Genomic DNA, 20,269 nt, shown 5'->3' on the forward strand with positions numbered 1-20,269 from the left:
CTTGGGGTGAGCTCTTGTAGTCACTAGTCCTTTTAGAAGATGGTGCTTTCCAGTGGTGTGCACTGGGGGGAAAAAAGCTGAGAGTCAACCCTACAAATCTAAGGTTGCTACCCCTCCGTAGTCTTGAATTAGTGTATGTGTGTGCATGTAGGGTCATTCCTGAGGCACTCTAGGATAGCTGAAGGAATGAAGAAGCAGAGCAGGATTTCTTGCCTGGGCCAATRGCATGATACAAATCCTCTTGCTCCTTATGGGCTGGCTCCTTGGCTACCACTGCACTCTGAAAATCAGAATCAACTGGAGAAAGATAAATAAATGTCAGAGCAGCTTAGTGCTTTCTCCAGGTTGTGAGCCAGGGGCCAGTGGTGGAAATGTGGTGTTCGTTATTCCTCTTGAATAAGGTAGGAAGGGCTGTGGCATCCCCATTCCCAGAGTTGTGCTACTCACAGGTTCCCTTTGAACCAGCRTTCATTGCTCCGGCATTCGCCCTGCGGGGAGAGTTTGCCCTTGGGAGTTTTGCATCATCTTGTTACCTGATAAGAAGTTTTTTTTGCTAAAGTCCTGTTCCCTTATTGCCCTTGTCTCCGGCTTCTCAGTCCTACAAATGAGCGGAAGGCATCCTGCCAAGGATGCATCGGACACGAGGGGCAGATGCTGGGCACATCACCATTGGCACGAATTGCTTGTTCACCTCTGTAACACGACAGGCAGCGTAGGGCACCGTCACGGTGCAACACTGGGAAGGGAGAAGGGCTCACGAGCTGGCCAGGCAATCAGCTCAGCTAATAAATACATGGCTCATCTGAACTGTACAAGGTGCACCCAGCACGAACTGAGCCGCAAGGAAGTACTTCTTGCCTGGAAGAGACGTCCATCTGCATGGAGGAGAGGGAAGGCCTGGGTCAGATCTCGGTGGCGATGATGTCTTCGTAGGGGACATCAGCACCGGGTATATCCAACTCAATGGGCTCCTTGCCATCTTCCCCCGAGGCGAGCTGCTGGAGCATCTTCTCCAGGTTCTGRTTCCTTTTGTACATGTGTAGGTAGCTCTGTTGCAGCTGCTTCTGGTAATGAATCACCTTTTCCTTTTCTTCCTTCCATGTCTGCCGCTCGTGCTGGAAGCCGGAGGTCATCTGTTCGTTGTTGTCCYGCTCAGCCTTCAGCTCTGCCTTCAGCCTCTCCACCTCTCCCTGCAGGGCCTGTGCGTCATCCACCATCCCCAGGGCTGGGCTGGAGGCAGACCTGGCTCTGTCTCGGACTTCGCTCAGCTGCTCCTTGAGGATAGCGAGCTCTGTTCGGAGGTCCACGATCTCTTGCTCCAGCAGGTTTACCTTCTCTCTCAGGAGTTCGGACTCGTTCTTCTTACGCTGGAGCTCGTTTTCACAGACCTCCAGCTCCATGGCTTTGGTGCGCAGAGAGTCCTCCAGGTCCCGGGTTTTCATCTCCAGCCCTTCCATCTTTGCCCTCACCTCTTTCAGCTGAGCTTTCAGGCTGAGGATCTCGGTGGTCTTGGTGTTGAGCTCAGTCTGSGATTCCTTCAGCTGCTGCTTCAAGAGAGAGATTTCGCCAGACTTCTGGCATACCTGTGGGGAGGGACACAGCACCCGGAGTTAGGGCTGAAACTCAGAAAAAACACRTGCTAACAGCAGGCAAGGCAGTTGCAAACCACCTTTCAGATCAGTCGCGCCATGCAAGCAAAGCTAGGGCATGCTTGGGCATCTGAATGCAGAGATCCTGGCTGAGAAATTGGCTCTGGCCGCAGCTTTCACACTGCCAGCTACTGTTTATATTCTGCATCTCATCCAAACCATTCAGAGAAGCGCTCCAGCAAAGGGGGTGAAAAACCCGTGCCACCTAGACTCTCGGGGYGAGCTGGAAGTGACACCGTGATCTTCTGTGGGGCCTTTCTGTGCAAGAACATCCCCAGCCTAGGCAGAGGTTTGCTTGTGAAATAGCCATAAGGATTTAAGAAGTTGACACCCCTCAGCTGAGATGTGGAAATGGACTGTGTCAAGGGAGCTCTCTGTTTCAACACCCAGTACAATGTGTTTGCCGAAACCACCGCTGAAGGCTCACACGGTCAGTTAAACTTGCTAAGCTTGTTTCGCAAGCAAACGCCCAACTGCACCCTAAAACCCAGCAAAATTGCAGCTGGGAGCAAAGCACGTAAATCCCATTGACATATCCAACTGAGTCCTAAAGTGTTGCTGGATACATCGGCTCACGGGAGAGATTTTGGGGTATCAGCTTCCATCCACTCTTGCTGAGGCGCCTACAGCTGGAATTTTGGTAGGGTTCAGAAAGCAACAAGAAAAGATAGCTCAGAATCATTTGAAAACATACCCTGAGGGTTTGGGAAGTGTCAGTTTGGGAGCAAATAGAAATACTGAAAATTAAGTTATAAATCCTTGAAAGGATGAAAGAGAGCAAAGGTAAATATCATGCTCCTCTAAATACATTAGACAATAGCTATACTTAGTTGCAATGAAACTATATCCGTTTATTTTATTCATGTGGCTGAGCAGGCTTGCTTCTGAATTTTCAGCAGTTTAGCTGTCTTTGTTCAATGATACCCAATCAGTAAGAATGTTAAGTACAAGCATGGACTGGAAGGTTTTACTACTCTGTAATAAGTGCCCAAGACAAGTCCAAGTAGCTCCTATTTACATATGGGAAGGCAGCTTTACTGCTCCTTTGGGGCAGCCAGCCTGAAGAATCTTGCGCGGGAGGCTGGAAATGCTAAGTTATTTTAATGACTGGAATTTTTTTTTTTTTTTATGCAGTAGTTGTTTCCTTATGATGTGAGGTGCTAAGTTGCTAAAAGAGGTAGTGAGCCAATCGATAGTAACAACTTACAGAGCCTCCATGTGACAGACGAGCTCTCCCTGGTTTAAATAGCTATATCTTCTCCAGCCAGTGCTTAGTGCACGCGCCTGCCTGCATGCACTGCTCAGACCTTCCACGGCTAGGACTGGACGCAGGTATAGAAACGGAGAAGAGGTGCGTGGTTTGTCTGTGGTGCTGGTGCTACCACCTCGTTCCACGCACACCCTTTGCTTTTGGCATTTGCAGTCTGTGAGGCTGCGCTCTGATGTGCTCCAGTGATGCTTACCTCCCACTGAGTCTCCTCCAGCGCTGGGGCAAAGCTGGTCTTCTCCTTCTCATAGGACCTCAGCTTGGTCTCCAGCAGGTTTTGCTCCTTCATGAGGTTCTCCAGCTCCTCCCGGAGCTGTTTCTTCTCCTGCTGCAGCTGGAACACCTGGAGGTGAAGGACTTGCTGTGTCCGCTGGGTTTTCTGTGAGGTTTGCTTGAGCTTGCTGTTGCATTTCTGCTTGAGGCCCTCTAGCTCTTCCTTGCAGCGCCTCTGCTTCTCTTCGTAAACCTGACAGGAGCTGACTTCCTTCTCCTCAAAGCTTGACTGAAGCTCCTGCAGCTCTCCCTCCCTCTCTAGCAGCTTTTGCTCCAGCTCCTGGATGGTGGACTCATCCGTGGAGATGGGTGAACGAATGCAAGTGGCTTTCTCAGAGGCATGGTGGGCTTTGCCAGGGTTGATGATCTTGTTGCCCCCGTCGGAGAAGGACATTGCCTTGAGGCTCATCATGTTGCTGTCTTGGATGACAGCACACTGCGTGATGTTGTGGGCTGAGCCGCCGAAGCGGCTGATGGGTCCCATGGGGGTGACCAGTGGGTCGAGCTGGTAGCTGCTGCTGGTGCTGTGGGTCGGGAGGCTGGACATGGAGTTCCTGCCGGAGTCAGACAGCCCACCAGAGCACAGCACCGGCTTGAGCTCTTGGTCCTTGGCTTTGTCCAGAGGGTGCAGCTGCTGGGAGATGTGACTGCCATYCTCTGGGGAGGAGTGGAGGATGGCACCGGACCGGGGCAGCACTGGTTTGAAGGCTGTCGGTCTCACAGCAGTCTTCTCTGTGCCCTGGGGAGAAGAGAAGAGCTGGTCAGCACAGAAGACTGGCATCACTTAATCTTTTCTCCTCAGTCCCTTCTGTCTCCAAGGACAGAGGTCCCAGAGCAGGGACGGCTGGGGTCTTAGGAGAGGGGCTGAAAGCTCAGGAGGATGCTGCTACCTGACAGCTAGAACCACCTCTCTTGGTGGAAAAGGGCATGACTGAAGTTGAAAGGATATGGACTACACTGCCGACCCAAATCGGGAAAGGCGGGGGGGTGGCAGGATGCCCTCAGCGCCTCCCCACTGGCCCTCTTCTCCCATTCCCTTGGCACCAGCTATTTTCTTTGAGCCTGCTCCTGGACCAGAAGCCAGGATAGCCCTGTCAGTGGGCTCTGCACCCACGCTGAGGCAAGGATCGTCGGGGGGACACAGCCCTGTATTAACAAACGAGCCGGCTGCCAGCCCCGAGCAGCCGCCGTGGGGTGGGGGAAAACAAGGACCCGCGCGTCTCTGGGACACGCTCTCCCCTACTAACCAGTTCCAGCTGATTGGGAAAGGGCATCAGTTTCTGAGGTGTGGACGTCCCAAAGTCCATGCTGCTCGTCCCGGCTTGGCTGCCCAGCTCCCCGCTGGAAAGCGCTGTGTAGTCCGCCCGGTGGGAGCCGTGCGTTTTCTGGCTGACCTTGATATAAAAGAAGTCCTCATTCTTGCTGCTTTTGGAGCTGGACTTGTGGCTGGAGTCCTGGGAGAAGCCGAAGCGGAGCAGCCCGTCCGAGTACCTGTTCAGCTTTTTCAGGTGGGACGACTTGCGCAGCTTGTACTGGGAGGCTCGGCAGTGCTTGCTGTGGAAGCTGTGGCCGGAGATGAGGCTACTGACGCTCCCCATGCTGCTCCCGGGCTTGGGGCATATAGCGGAGAGAGGAGACCCCRGCTTTACTGCGCAGGGAGGTGGCCGGGGAGCGGGAAGAGACAGCCRGTGCTGCAATCATAGCAAAGACCTCCCTGCGCCCAGGAGCTGCAGTCCTGAGGGAGGCAAAGAGAGCAGGGTGAGAAAAAGCAGTTTGGGAGGTATGCTGGGGTTGGGGGCCGCAATTTGAGCCCACGTTTTGGGCATCAGCAGGAGATGCACACAGTTTCTGACTGTGAGTGCATAAGCACACGCCTCGCACAGGCGTCTGTCGAGGTGAAAGCTGGCATCAGCACGTGAGGGCACGAGCGCCTGTGCGAAGGGCGTGCGTGTGTTTCCCTGCGGGTGTCCAGGGCTGGTCAGCATGTGCCGGGTGCGTGCGTGTTGGCGCAGATGCGCTGGTTCTCGGGTGCGTGCAAAGGGCGAAGGAGCCGCGCAGCAAGGCAGGCGCCCGGCTGGCAGCCCACGGGTGGCTTTTCCCCTCTCCTCTGCGAAAGCCCTGCGCGAGGAGGGGGCGGCAGACAGGGAAGCGCAGGGAAGGAGCAGGGCTTTCCCCTGCCGCCGGGGAAGGCTCCAGGAGCCTCCCACAAGCTGCCGGYGTGCTCCAGGCTGGCTGGCACCCGCGCTGCCACCCTCCGCGGCACGGTTCCCGGCGGGCTGGATGCCTCCTGCCCTGCACCTGGAAGCTTGCCGGGAAAGGTGATGCCACCCCTCCCTTGGCAGCCTCTGGCCTCAGCGAGCTGGGTGAGTTCATCCCGAACACCGCGCTCTCCGCGACAGCCCGTGCTTGCTCCCCGCTTGCCCRGTTATTGCTGACGAAGGCCTCGTCTACCAGCGAGGCTGACTCGAGCGCTGGCCCTCCCCATGCACGCGGCCTCGCTGCCAGAGCCAGGCTGCTTTGGCATCAGGCTAGGGCGAGCACAGCTTGGCCGCCGCTTTGGGACCCTTCGCGGCATGGATGCGGCCACGCAGCGCTCGTGTTGCTGTACTGCAGCGCCTGGCCCTTGGCACCTCGTAGCCGATAGGGAAAGCACCTCGAGGGTGGCTAACACGCTGAGCACGAAGCTCCCTTGGGTGCGTGCATCTTGGTGTCCGCACAAATGAGACCAGGTGGGGTTATGAGATTCCAAAGGAATCTCAGCTGTTGCCTTAATTAAAAATAAGGAGGGGAGGAAAAGGGATTTGTAGTGATCTTTGGGTACTTAATAGGAAATAGGTGCAAATTTCAGCAAGCGCCTGTGCCTCGTGCTGGGCCGACGGTTCTGGTTGTCAGACTGGCAGCCGCGCAAGCTGCAGTTGCCTTAACCTCTCCTGCATCATCCTGTGCCTCTCTGATTTCTCTCCAATTTTCAGTGCTCCTCTTAACCTACCTGAAAGGGGATGCTGTGAGGCTTAATTACGCTTAATGTCTGTGCAGCACTTAAGATGAGAGGCGTTATGTATGTGCTAAGTATTGTGATTATGGTTCAGAGGTATGCAGCGCTGTGTATTAATTCTCTGCTATAGGGGAAAAAAAAAAAGAAAAGAAAAAGAAACGCAGCTCCTCATGGCCGTCGCGATGCTTGGCTCCCAGCGTCAGGGTTATAACCGAGATGCACCTTCCATCTAGATAATTAAAGGGTGAGGTGGGGAGAAGGGGGAAGAGCTGCTGGTAGGCAGAAATTAGAGCGTAATCAAAATGAGCTAAATCCAGATTGCACAGGAAGATGAGAGAGAAAGGGGAATTGTTTGGTGGCTGAGTCACTTCAGGAGTGTGAATAATCGGAAACATTTCTGCTCTCCACTGCATGCAAAATAGCTAAAAGCTTTCATCCTCCGTGGTCTGGGTGTTGCACTGCCTGGCTCTCCTCTCCGGGGTGGGCACCCCTTTGGGGGTCCTGTTGTCCGAACGGGCTTCCCACGGGTGCCAAGGGCTGCCCAGGGGTAAAAGCTCTCCCCAAGATGGGGACAGGGCTCGTGTCCTGCAGGGAAAGAGGTAGTCAGGAGCACGGAGGTGGAGGGGGCTGCGTGGCACGGCTTGCCCTTAGAGCTCCCCTCGCCTGCCCTGCCTCAGCTCCGCTCCAGCCTGGGATCCTTTGGGCATTGCTGTTCAAGAGAGGCCACGCTAACCTCTGCGTTTTGCCAGCCCGTGTCAGACATATCCCATTTCACACCTATTCTGGAGGGTTTTGTCCGAYGGACTTCTTAAATGCTCCTACTGACAGAGCTACCACATCCCTGCGAAGGCTTTTCTTTTGTGCCCTGAGGACCCAGATTGATTAAGTGTCAAAAGAGAAGTCCCAGGAAGTCGGAATATCTACTTCAATCCCTAAATCCATTTTGGGGAGATTAAGAGAAGCAAAGAACCAAGGTCTGAACTGTTGTCTGGATGTTGRTATGTTAAAAGTGATCGATGACTTTGGATTCATTCATTTTTACAGGGGAAGAGGCATGGTGTGCACGGAGGGGGAGGAATAGCTRCAGAGAACAGGATAATTGGCACAGAAGCCTGCTCCGCGAGCGTGTGTTCCTGACACCACGTTTGTGTGTATGTGTCTGTAAAAGAAAAAGGCAGTGTCACAGAATAAAAGCTGCCAACTATAGCTACAGCATCGCAGAGACAGYATTCAACATGTGCGAGCGGGAGAGGGGAAAGCAGCCATTAGATTTACATACACCTATGGCAGAGGCATCAGGGAGGCTTGATGCATTAAAACAAGTAGCGGCGGAGGGTGGGCAGACCCGCCGCTCAGGGGGAGCCAGGCTCGCCGGCAGGCGCAGGGTGCGGAGCTATGGCCACAGCACCTTGCCAGGGAGCAGCCAGGCCCTTTATTTGGATGCTCCCTTAGTTCCTTGGGCGCCTGCAGAAGACAGGAGAAACGCCGAGGGGAACAAGCTGGGACTTTCCAGCCTCTTGGCAGGAGGCATTTCAATCAATCCCAACCCTCCTACGCGTGCCTGAGAGGGCTGGGTATACCTTTTTCTTCTTCTTCCCTCTTTTGATTTAAAAATCAGCGTTTTGAAAGCCGTGGAGGAGTTGGCATTCACTGCACAGCGTTAGCAGAAAGCAAAGGGCTCTGGAGACAGCCAGACTGCTGGCAACGCAGAGCCCGGGGAAGCAAACCACACGCGTCTGGGCTAGCAAAGGGCTCGGTCTTGTGCTCCAGCTTCAGGGCATCTCCAAAAGGGGGGACCTGACTTGTCCCCCTTCCTCATTCAGCCTCGGTGGTGCRTGCTTACGTCTTCCCTGCGTCAGATCTAGCGACCGCGCGACTCCCCAGGSAGCCAGATCAGCTTGCTGCGCCAACCAAAACCTAGTCATTTTATATACATATTTTTGGAAGGGTTTTTGCATGATTGGCAACTGCCATGGTTACGTTAGACATTGCAAAGTGACACCCTCACCGTAAAAGGGGGTTGGAAATTAAAAAAAAAAAAAAATGACACTGAGAGTGCAGGATCTGAAAATGTCTTGGCAGTGGTGGGTGCCCGTATCTGCATCAGCCTGTGCGCACCAGGGTGCAAGCGTGCAGCAGCTGGGTGGGGAAGGGTGCTGGAGAGGGGGTGTGCGTTGTGCGTTGCTGGGTCCGTGTCGCGCGCGCGGCACTGCTCCTGCGCGCGTGCTGCGTACGAAGAGGGAACTGGCACCATTGCAAGTGGTGCACGTTGCCTGGATAAGCGTGTGGGGTGTCTCTGGGTGAAGATGGGGGCTAGATCCGTGCGTGTCTGCGGTGTTTGTGCATCTGGTGTGTGTTTGTGTGTGTTTGCCAGCGTGCGATGGCAGTGCTACTGCATCACCCCATCCCTGCGCGCGCCTTTGCCCCGAAGCCGTTAACCTTTCTGAATGCTGCAAATTTCCATCCGCTGTGCTCCTGGCTGCGCCCGACTCTCGGTGTTAAATGCGATTACTTTAAAATGTGATTTGCCCCGTCACTCACCAATTAACGAGGACAGAAAGCCAGAAAAGAGACAAGCCTTTCCCTCCTGCTCTGCCGCCTCCRGCAAATTAGCCCCTCAAAGCGCCCCTTGCTCTTTTGTACGCGCCGGTCGCGGGGAGGGGGATTAAGGCGACAACACAAGCCCCCGCGTCGGTCGGCCCTTGCTGCGCGTCTCCGCGAGCCGGCGCCGCGGGATCCCCAGCCTTTGTTCCCCGCCTGCGCGTGTCGGAGCGACGGCGCGCTGGGTGTTAAGTGACGGAGTTGAGACTTTGTGCTTGGAGGCAGGGAGCCGTGCCTGGATGGCCCTTCCTGGGATTTCAAGGGCCTGTTAACAAATCGGTTGAGGTGGAGCGGTAACGAGCCATATGTGGGGTTCGCTCTTTGGTCCTGCTGCTCCCGGCTATTTAGAGCACACACAGCATCTAACTGCAGCATCCCCTGCCCTTGCTTTCAGGTGAATTATACAATGCAAGAGAAAATGATCACTGCTGAGGACAGGATCGGCCCCTGACCTGCGCTGAGAGGCACAGGGATCCTGCGGGAATCATGCAGGGGACAGTCCACCACTAAACGCCTGTGCAGACGTGCCCAAACCTGGAGGATCAGGTCTGAAAGCGCGGATGGTTCCACTCTTGCTTTTGCAGAATCAGAGAGGAAAAAATGAATGGCATCCCACATTCCTTTCCAAAATCCAGTCATGCCTACCYGGCAATTACACACAGGCGAGACAACTCACTCCCCATCACCTCCTTTCTGAATGAGTTGCAGGAATTTAATCTTATCTTCTCGCAGCACAGTTTCTTTGAAGCCTTTCCCTAAAATGCATCACCTTTTCTTTGCAAAGTTGCACAGGCATTTGCTTTCTCTCTGCTTTCCCCAGACAGATCACCTTAGTAAAAAGCCTTCATTTCTTTCCAGGCTTCACAGTGTTACTCCCTCCCTGCTGATCCTGTTCTTCCCCCCTTGGTATGTGAAAGCTTCCCTCTCCTCTGCACTTTCTCGCCTACTCTTTTTCCCTCTTGCATTATTATTCATCATTTCTGTGCGGATGCACCCACACATTTGGGTGTTTGTTGGGAGATGCACAGATCCAGCTGCCAAGAGCCTTGATCCAGGACAAGTCTCTTTCTGTAGATCACTGTCAAGTGAGGTGCCCATGTTCTGCTCAATGATTTGGGTCTTTGAGACACTAAAAATTGCGGCCCCAGGGTAAAATGTGGGCATTTCCATGGTAAACAGCTGTGCGTATTCTACCCAGAGCATCTAACTTATGTTTTAATGAAGAGATGGCCTGATCTAAAACTTGGACTGCAGCAATCCCACAAGCACTGAGCTGGGTTTGGGATCTGGAATCAAAACCAAGAGTAGTTGGTTCTGATTTCTGGAAGAGCTCAGCCCCCACATCCCACACCCTAACAAACTTCAGGCCAGTGAGACTCGCTGACCCTGGGCTATGTGAGCATGTGTGCGTCTCTTCAGATTTACAAGCTCAGCCCACTCTTCCTGTGCCCAGCTGGAGACGAGGTCTTAGAAACCTGCTCATTTCAGTCTCCAAAGAAATGGCAGCAATTGGGTTTGGAGAGCCCCATCAGCCGAGCCGACCTTGCCCCCACCCTGTAATCTTCACCCTAATCATGCTAATGGGAATGAATTCAAACACCGCCCAGGCAGACGCCATCCTTGTGGTGCTCAATTGTCGCACGGTGCCAGTGAAGGGCCCCATTACAAGGCTTTCATTCACTCTAATTCATTGTCCCCCATTCATTCATTGACATTCATTGGGATCATTTTGATCGGAGGCAGCGAGCGAATTGAGCCCGGGATTCACAAAGCGCGCACCATGTGTTCTGTCCTGATTTGCCATTAGTGAAGGGGGACACTCCAGATGAAGAATAACCAGCCTCAATTACATGTTACATCCACTCTAATAGCCCAGGAGTCCATCACACTTAATGTTATTTCAATGAACACTAAGAGAATTCACACCCCCTGGCTGAAGCTTGTTAGCAGAGCCAGCAGTGGGTTTGGCAGTGATTTTGGTGGGCTTAATGCCAGTGCAGCAGTAGTAGATTGTGCTGTGTCTCTGCCAGTGTCCCCTGGCAGCTGGGCTCTTACGTGATGACCGGTGATCCTGCTGCAAGCCCTGGAGATGAAGGTGTAATTGCTCAAGCAGGAAAAAAGCAAGGAARTGGAATCTTCATCAGTTTTGAAACCCATCACCAGCGTAGAGCACTGCCTCTTTGCACCAAACTTCTGCTAGAGAACTGCTCAGATGGGAGGTCACTTAAACATCCCTTCTTCCTGCCAGCCCTGCCGGAAAAGCCAGAAATCAATGCTGAATTCGGCACCAGCTTTGGAAAGAGCTTCGAGGGAGCTGCATACATGTGCATCCTGCATGTCCCATCCATCCAAGGTACTCTGAGACACCAGCCTCMGCCTGGGCCCTGCACAGATGGACTCCTCTGCTCTGTCATGTGCAGAGATCTGTTTGCTGCTAGAGGGACTTGCCTGGTTAGCCCTGAGGGACCACATCCAGCATCTGCTGTCTAGCTGGAACCTGGGAAATTACCTCGCCTATCCAGCGTCCTTGGGAGCAGGGACCACAGGGCTGCCTAATGGTGAGGGAACAGGGCTGTACTTTAGTGGTGACATGTTCTGCAGTTTCTCAAAGGTTTGGATGTGAATCTGCTACAAAAGCCCCCTAATTAAAACAAGCGGCTTTAATGGGAGAGCAGGGTGAAACTGTCAGTGTGATGATGTAGCTGGCGCTGAGGCRATTGGATTAAGCTATGTTTGGGGAAGCCAGTACTAGAATAAGAAGAATGTCTCAAATTAATGATGAATCATATTGGCAGAGTGAGTTTTAGAGGATATCTACTCACCACCCGCTGTGCTGTGCCTACTTCTGTGCTGTCTGATCCCTCCGTGGGGAAACCACTGCGCTTCCCTGTGCGGGAGCCCTTGCTGATGCAGGGAGAGGATCCGGTCCCTGCTGGGGACAACTGCACAATCTACAGAAAGCTGATGCAAGTCAGCAAAGTCTCATGACTTCAAATGTCTGCGTTTCTGCAGAGCCTTGTACTTTCTCACCAGCAGATGCTTWCTGGACAGTTAGCCTGAGCACAAACTAATAACACAAGCAAATATGTGGGCTTAGAAAAAGTGGTGTATTATTCTTTCTGTCTCCCTAGCCTGAGAGGGACTTAGAAATGAGACAAACCAGAAATGCTTGGAGCTGGTGGCAAAAAGGCCTTAACCTCAGCTAGCAGGCATTTGTTCCCAGGAAAAGCTGGTGTTTGCTTTGGCAGCCTGCAAGGAGTTCAGCATCTGTTAAAGCCCACGGGAAAGTCATGAGATGAGCAGAGTGACCTATTTGGACTGGGGGCTGTGTAACTGATTTTCAGGGAATCAGCAGCTGAGCCCCACTGAAGAGATGGATGAGCAGAAAGGTCCCTGTAGGACTCCTCGACATCGCCACGGCACAGGCTGCTTTGCCTGGCCCTTGGCATCCTCCTTGTCTGGCCAGAGCACCGCACGTCCTGGGGAGAGCCCCATCTCCAGGGCTGCCGATCACTTCATACGCAGGTGGAGAGGGCTGCAGCGAGCGGCGTTCCAGCGACCTGCTCAGAGCTGTACAGTGCAAGGCTGAGAAGGAGCCGATTGCCATGCACAAGGTCACGGAGTGATGCTGCAAGAGGGGACAAAACAGCACCTGCTTAACTTGCTTCCACCTGTGAGCCTGGGCAGCGATGGTGTTATTAAAACAAGGCTGCACTTCCCGCACCTGAGGWACCGGAGAAGCAAACGGTCCTTGCCTCGCCTGTATAGCATGAAAGCACCGTTCGCATCGACCTCAAAGAGACAGCACTGTTTACAAAGCCAGTCCGTGTTTTCTGTGCACAGAACGAAAGGAGTGATTTCCAGTGCCGAAATGCCTCAGCTCTCCCCCACACAGCTGCAGTTGTTATTAAATAGCTTCACATGTGCACAAATCCAAACAGCACTGTTATCAGGAGCTGGGCTCCAGCAGTCCCAGAGCCTCCTGCCATCCCTGTACCTTGCCCTCAGCGTGCAGGGACACCAGGTCCATCTGACCTCAAAGAGGGGTCGTTACACRTTCCCAAGAGCGCTCAGCCCTGTATAACACACTGCACACGCTGGATGCAGACGTCGTCATGGCAGGGCATCATGGGAATATCCCTAGACTGCTCTTTGAGCCTGATCCTCTACTTCACCTGTTATTACCACACCATCTCGATCTATAGCACTTCTTTATGCTCCTTATGCCACATATTTCTGCAAATAACCCTCAGTCTTATCTGTGACATCCCTAGCTACCCCATTCTCAGCTCAGATCAGAGCCCAAAAGCTTTCTTGCTCTGTCTTCTGACCTTAAGTGCCACCTACAAGGCTCCAGCTTAGAGTCACAAACTGCCCTATAATATTTTTACAAGATCTTATGGTGGGGAAACAGTTCCCAACCTTCACTTGTCCACATGTGAAGAAACCCCACGTGGGTCACCCAGAAATAGCCAGATCTACTCGCAGCTTCATCCCCACTTTTGCCAGGAGCTCACGTCATACGGATTTCGGAGCTCATCAGTGATTCAACACCCGAGCACTGCACCCACACAAGTCATATCAGTCATGCTCCCAGTACAAAGGAAATGCTTGTATGAGCCAGAGTTAAATATTCCTGGGCTGGAGAGAAAGATCTTTTCAGCTTATTTAATTCCTAAGAGCATCTGGCTTTTCCCACTAATGAGCAACTAATACTGCAATTAAAGCTCTGCTAATTGGAAACTCAGAAATGTTCTGGTCTCTGCTTTTGTCTTTTGCAGGTTTGCTGACTCTTTGGGAATCTGGAAGGCACACCTGAATGGCAATGAGAGCTCGTGGTTCCCTCTGCCATTGGAAAATAGCCGCAACCTCCGGATTGCAGTGAATTCACACTCCTCCCAAAACAGGCACAATTGCCCAGCGTGAAATAGCCGGGCTAGCACCCAGAGCCCTCCGCTCCGAAGCACCTCGCCCATGCTACCGGCAGAAATTCAGTCTCTACTCAGTGCTTGCAGGACTCCTCTCTTAACAGGGCAAGTTTCTGGGAGAAGTTTGTGCAGTTCTCCGGTGACAAAGAGCTGGGGATCAGCTCTGGGGGTGCTGTTGGGGAGAGGGGGTGCACGTTCCCAGCGAGCACCTTGCAGACGATATCATTCGCCGCTGCCCTTCGCRGCAAGGCCGGCAGGTGCAGAATGACTGCTCCTTCTCTCAGAGGAGGGTGAAGGGACCTTGCGTCCCCGCAACAGGAGAGCTATTTTGGGGCCTGGAACAGTCTGGGGCTGGCAGCTGGTGCCGAGGTGGGCGACAGCTGAGCGTGGCTTTCGCTTCGGATCTGCGAGGCCCCTTTTCACGCATCTATTTCTGACCCTATAAAACACAATCTGCCAGGGTGTGAGCATGCAGGGGGGCATCCAGAAGAGATGATTGCAAGGGTCTGGCTTGCCCAAGGCACTAGGCAGCTCAGCCTCTCTGTGCCTCCTTGCAGGTGCCTCTGAACCGTGGTTRCGAAGTCGCAGAGACACTGCCCTTTAATCTGTCTGTAGAGGAGATCTGCGCTGGTGGTAATTCGAGTAGCTGTAGCCTTCATTAATACCTGTAGCCCCTGTCAGTGGCCAAACTAGCGAGGCTTGTATCCTGTACAGCTCCTATGCCGATTTGCTGAGGACTAATTGAACTGAAGTGTTTGCCTGCCCAGTTAAAAATAGCACGAGCCTCATGTAACTTGAGATGAGCCCTAAATACTTTTCTTCCCAGCTTTCTGGTTGCACTGTTAACCCACAGGGCTTTACATGTCTCCCTTCTTCCGTCCTGCTACCTACAGCTAACACAGTAATGAGGGACAGGGAGCCCATTTCACACCAGGTTATGACAAGATGGTAGCACCAAAGGTTTCTTCCACAAACTAGTCATTGCTAACTGCCAGGAAATACTGATCTAAGTTTTTTTGCACTGTAAAATTCTCCCCAAAATATACAGAGAAGTAGCCTCTTCATGTACAGTGAAAATTTAGAAGTGGAGCTGCAGGCTGCCATGGAGACCGGGCTCTGTTTGCAATCTTCTTGTCTTTTATTGTCTCTCCTCCTCTCCCAAGCAGCTGAAAAGCAGCCAGGAGTCGCTGTGTGCGAGTCCCTGCCCTTTACCGCCTCCCGTCCTCCGGCCGGCCGACGCTGCCCAGCCTGCCCACCCTCCCGGCGGCTAGGTAAGTGCTGGGGAGGCACAGCTGGCTCCCCTCTCTCTCTGCTGCCTGGTCTTTCAACTTCTCTAGGCTTTTGGCACCTCCAAGCAGATCTGTGCCGCTTCTCTCTCAGTCCTGCAGGTCCTAGGGCCTCCAGTTCACGTGCACCATGAGCGCTTGCAGAGCCCGCGGCAATTGCTGCTCTACGGACCTACCTTCTGCTATCTCTGGCTCTCCCCTCACTGGTGATGGGCAGTTCAGTAAGGATATTAGCAGCCAAAGGCTGAGATGATGCTGGTTCTCTTGGAATATATTCCTAAAGGGAGAATTTGCTGTAGGAGGAGCGGAGCCCAGCATGGTGCATAAGATGGGAGACAGGAATGAAATTGAAGAGGTAGAGAGCGGAAGGAAGGACGGAAGGAAGGAATCCTACATCATCAGCTGGAAACTGCCTGTTGCAGTGGGAAGCTTTAGCTGCTTTCCTTAAGAAAGAGGAGGGAAAATAGCTCTGAAAACCCTGAATCTCTGTCCTTAGCAGGAGACCGTGGTTATCAGATGAAGAAATGCTCTGAGGCAGGACCTCAAGATTTTTCAACAAACTAAACTTTTCCTTGGCAAGGCGAGGCTCAGCATCACAGCACCTGACCTCCAAAATTAAACTGTGCAATTTCTATCTATGCTACCATTCTTGTTTGTGATGCCAGTTATCCTGTGATTTGTCTAAATACAGGGTATTTTTGTACCCTGTATGATGCTCAGCCAAATGGGGGCTGAAAAAAGGCAACTTCTGCATGTTGATAGAGAGCCAATCTCGGTCCTTGCTGTGCAAAGGCATCTGCTGTGCTGCCACTGTCTTCCTCCTTCAACTCCCTCTCGCGCTTTCTAGCACGCGTTACATTTCCTCATCCCTGCTCTGCTCAACCAGGCTTCAATGCAGCTGCTACAGTGAGGGGAAAAAAGGCAAATTCAGTTCTCTCTTCCGATTTTCCTCCTCCTCTTTTTTCAAGCTTGGCCTGTTGTGAAAAACACCCCTTTAATTCCTGGCTTTCAAACGTAACAATTCTCTCACAAGAGAAATGTACGAAGTTGCAAGTAATATTCAATTAACCTTTACACAAGATCATCCGTAACTGGCTTACAGGGATGTCATTTAATTGTCTAAAAAAATAAACACAGGCACTTTCATTTCAGAGAAGCAAGGCTGTTGATCAGTTCTGGGTTTTGCTGCTGTTAGCACTGATGTCTTGTTAAAAGGCAATTAAAGATCTAAACGTTCCTTCCAATTTTCATGCTGAATTAGAACCTATGATATAGTTTTCTTTGCTTATGCAGTATGGCAAGTGGCCAAATGTATCCTGTCTGCATTTATGAATCCTCAATAAATTTCCCTTAGAAAATTTCACTGATGGCAAATGGCCTTGTGTTATTGCAAGAAGGCAAGTTAAAATGAGCCTTTTGGGGACCTTCCCTCTCACCCCCAGAGGCAGGCAAGCACCCAGCTGCAGCTCTCAGACCTGAGCAACACCAGTGCCCTAAGGTGGAGAAATGCTCGTTTCTCCAAAAGCAAGTGGCTCAGAAGATTTATTTAATAAATAATTAAAAATACCCTTATTCTAAGACACAGCGGAGCATGTACATGCATTGCTACCCTCTGCTGGAAGGAACTGGCTTTCACAGAGGCCTTACGCTGCAAATGGGGCTAACGGAGAGCTCCCTTAGCCCACAGGAGGTAAACTTCTGCGTTTGAGGAAGGTCTGAACCGCAGGCTGGTGTTGCCCAGGGTCCCGGGTGAAAAGCAGCGCAGGGCCGGGCCAAGCAGCTCCTTGGCCGTGCTGCAGCTTCAGGAGCCATCCCAGCCCCGCTTGGGCAATGGTGTGCTTCCCCCYGGATTTTGCTCTCTGAAACTAGGGAATGGCCGTTTGCGCATACGTTCAGGACTTCTCAGAATGAATTTGTTCAGCCTTTCTGCTCAAGGGGGGGCCTTTTTAAACATAGGCCAACATAAAAACCCGATAGTAACAAACAATCCACGTAGGAAAGGCTTTGTGACCCACGTGCCAAATCTTTGTACATTCCCTGCTATTTTTAACTAGTCCCTAATGGCAACCATCCACTTAGATCCTGCCCACTCCCAGCCGCACGCCTTTGCGCGCCGTTACCGCTGTGCTCTGCAGACCCAAAGGCTCGCGTGCTTCGCGTTGCCTCCCTGCGTCCTGGCTCTCGCTGCAGCTTGCTTTCCGCTTCCACGGAGGGGCTTTCTGTGGCTGCGTGCCTAGGAGCAGTCTCCCGGAGAAAACCACAAAGACGAGCCCAAGGCCAACATGGTAAACATGTAATGTTAAATAAATTAGGCAGGGGGTGACTGCTAAGACCTCCCAACCAAAGAGAAGCACATGACCGAGAAAGAAATATTTATAAACACACACACAAAAGTCCACATTAAGGGGGACTAGAAAAAAACCACCGAGTTTCCCATCAGTGCTAAGTTTTTTCTGAACTCTGTAGGACTGAAGTTCTGTGCCTCGGTGTACGGGGCACGTGCAGTGCTGCCTGATCAAAGCACGCATGGCTCCGTTATCGAGTAGCACCCTACATAATCCTTTTTACACCAGTCTGTGCTTTGAGGAGCAATTATAGCACCCGTTTCCTTTAACGGTTTCAGTGATACTATCTTTTCACACTTGTCCACGCAGTACTTTACACCATGGGCGCTGAGCTCTGCCGGGGTGTCTGTGGAAGAGCGAGTGTCCTCCTGCACAAGCTGGCGAGCCTGGAGCTCAGCTCTCGCTGTCTGAGGTGGGGACGGGCTTTTGAACGTCCCCAGGGACAGCAGACGCACGATCCAGTCCCGGGGGAGCAGCGCTGGGAATGAACGATGGGTGATACGTGCCAGGCTCCTGGTGAGCACGCCGAATGCCGTGGCCAGCACGCCGCCGGTAAGAGCGGAGGTGACCTGGGTGGCACCAGCCCTTCTGGGTTTGCTCCCAGCTGCACTGCGACCGTCTGCCCACCTCTCCACATGCCGCAGATGCCTCTCCTGAGAGCGTGCTGAGCATGACCGTACTTGCTCACAGCAGAGTAAAGGCTTTCAAAGAGGGAAAATAGGGATCTAAGGCTAACAAGATCATCAAAGCAAGGGTCAAGGGAGGCCCGAGACGGCAGAGCAGCAGGCAGCTAGCAGATAGCGCCCGGGTGCAACTATGTCTTGGCTCTGCCCCGCTACCCACAGAGCAGCTCTGGGGGAACCTGGCAAAGGGATCCTGCTGGTGTCCCTGGTGACATGGATAAATGCTCCCTGTAGCGACAGGATGTCAGGTTTTGTCCCCTGGGGTACTTTCCCTTTCTCCTTTTTAGAGAGAAAGCTGAGCAGTTGCCTCCCTGGTTCCTCCAGGTCCTTTGCCACCCACTGATCCTTCCCTCCCCACGTCCTTCCCTAACTGCCTTTTCCACTCTGCTCCTCCAGGCAGCTGAGAGCATTGCGTTGAAGCCAGACTTGGCTGCTCCCCTTCCAGCTCCAAAGGGCCTTGGGGAAAGCCCCTTCTCAGGATGCCCCCCCCTTCCCCAGGAACCAGCCCTCTCTTTGCCTGGCCTTGCACTGGAACGGAGCATCTGCAAGGGCTGAGCTTATCCCCCCTTTCTCCAGTGCTGCCTTTGCCAAAGCCGACCTGGGGTGGAGGGGTCTGTACCTCGCACCCTTGGCTTGGAAAGGCTGCCCTGGGAGTCCCTGAGCCCGCTTCGGTAGTTTGCAGGGGAGCTGGCTTTTCCTGAAATCTCATTTTCCTGCCTGAATCTCACATTCATTTGCCTCCCACCGCTCCGCAGCGCTGCCTGCCAGGGAAGAGTGACTAAAGGGTGGGTGGAAAAGAACAACTCGGGACCAATTTAGCAGCCCGCAGCACCAAGAGGAGGGGGTCACCCAGGGAGCAGGAGGGGCACGGGCACAGCTGGGGCTCTGAGGGTGAGGAGCCGACACGGCTGTGAGCACAGCCCCGCGAGCGCGCACGCACGCACCGCGGAGACGGGGCTGGAGGCCGGGCAGGGAGCTGAGAGCATCCCACATCGTGTGCAATTGTGTTTCTGAGTGCACTTTCGCAGCTGCCATTAATTGCCCCACTGCTGATTGCACTGATGATTTTGCATTTACGGTTCTTTGTCCCACTGATTAATGGCCCTGGTGATTAATTGCGCGGGTGATACCGCAGCCGACAGCAGGGAAAACTGCTAACTGGAGGGCTTTGCAGACCCTTGAAAAAGCCCCAGGCTGCAGCTGGCCGCCAGGCGTAGGTGCGAGCTGGGCAGGCCGTGCCGCGCGGAGGGGGCCCTGCGCAGGCTCGGGGCCGGGAGCGTGGCCGTGCCGGAGGCTGGCTCCACGCAGGGAGCCTCGCAGACCCCCGGCAGCTATTTCAAAGGGGGTTAATCGGCACCTGGAGCGGTGGCATCGGGAGGCCGGACAGCAGAGACTCGCGAGGAGTTTTGCTCCCGCTCGTGCTCCACTTGCTGCAGCCTTCAGTGAGGGAAAGCAGCTCGGGAGGAATTTGGACGGCCACATTAATTACTGCATAAGCATAAGCCTGCTCAGGGAGACGGGGCAGGCGCTGCTCACTTGCCACAGGCGTCCTGAGACACAAACGCGAGGAGTTCACAGGTCTCAATTCACTTGTTGACGTGGGAGAGGGGAAGAAACCCCCCAGAACTGCTCTCCTTTGGCAGCCGGGGGTGAAGACGGTCCTGAGGGGCAGGGGCACAGCGCTGCTGGCAGGGGCTGAGCGCCAGCGTGGCAGAAGTGTTAGCCTAAGGGGATAACACGAAAGCAGATGCAAACTCCCCTGGGAGGAAGGGCTTTGTGCCAGCGACGTAGCGGTACCACTGCTGCGGGTCGGGATTGAGGTGTGTGGGCACAAGTGCAGGGCTGGAGCGGGAAGAGGGTCTGCGTGGAGCTATCAGAGCTCCTGCCCAAGCTTGCGCATGCTTGCCTGCGCTGGACCTTCCTGCCACCCCACTGGGGACTCACACCCTTGACCTGATACCCCTGGACCGTGAGAAAGAGAGACGCTCTCTGCAAAGCCTGAGCAGGCATCAACCCCCCTCGGAGGCAGCAGCAAGGCACAAACTCATCAGTCAGCCTCAGCCACGCTGAGCCCGCGGCCCGGCCCCGCGCTTGCCCCCGCCGGCGTGCGGGGCTGCTGGGCTGTGCAGGTGCTCCGGCATCGGGTGCAAAGCACCAGCGCCGTGAGAAGCGATGGCCCTGAGCCGACTTCTGCCACGGAGATGGTCAAGCGTTGCTTTTACAGGCAGAAATTAATCTCTGG

At 53.6% G+C, this 20,269-nt stretch overlaps 1 protein-coding gene and 1 long non-coding RNA gene across 2 annotated transcripts; one reads left to right on the forward strand and one right to left on the reverse strand.

Moving 5' to 3' along the window:
- Positions 1-659: 659 nt before the first annotated feature.
- On the reverse strand, positions 660-4,812 carry LZTS1 (leucine zipper tumor suppressor 1). The gene is made up of 3 exons (XM_026081713.1): positions 4,437-4,812; positions 3,113-3,928; positions 660-1,583 (listed from the first exon to the last, which is right to left on the reverse strand). Exons 1-3 carry the CDS (start codon positions 4,785-4,787, stop codon positions 903-905), a joined length of 1,848 nt encoding a protein of 615 aa, XP_025937498.1. The 5' UTR covers positions 4,788-4,812; the 3' UTR covers positions 660-902.
- A 9,405-nt stretch (positions 4,813-14,217) lies between these two features.
- LOC112973671 lies at positions 14,218-19,124 on the forward strand. The gene is made up of 3 exons (XR_003256046.1): positions 14,218-14,346; positions 14,877-14,984; positions 17,654-19,124. It is a non-coding gene; the product is annotated as an uncharacterized LOC112973671 (long non-coding RNA).
- The last annotated feature ends 1,145 nt before the right edge of the window (positions 19,125-20,269 follow it).

This window comes from Apteryx rowi, unplaced genomic scaffold (assembly GCF_003343035.1).
Source record: "Apteryx rowi isolate R43461 unplaced genomic scaffold, aptRow1 scaffold_56, whole genome shotgun sequence".
In the NCBI taxonomy this organism is placed as follows: Eukaryota; Metazoa; Chordata; class Aves; order Apterygiformes; family Apterygidae; genus Apteryx; species Apteryx rowi.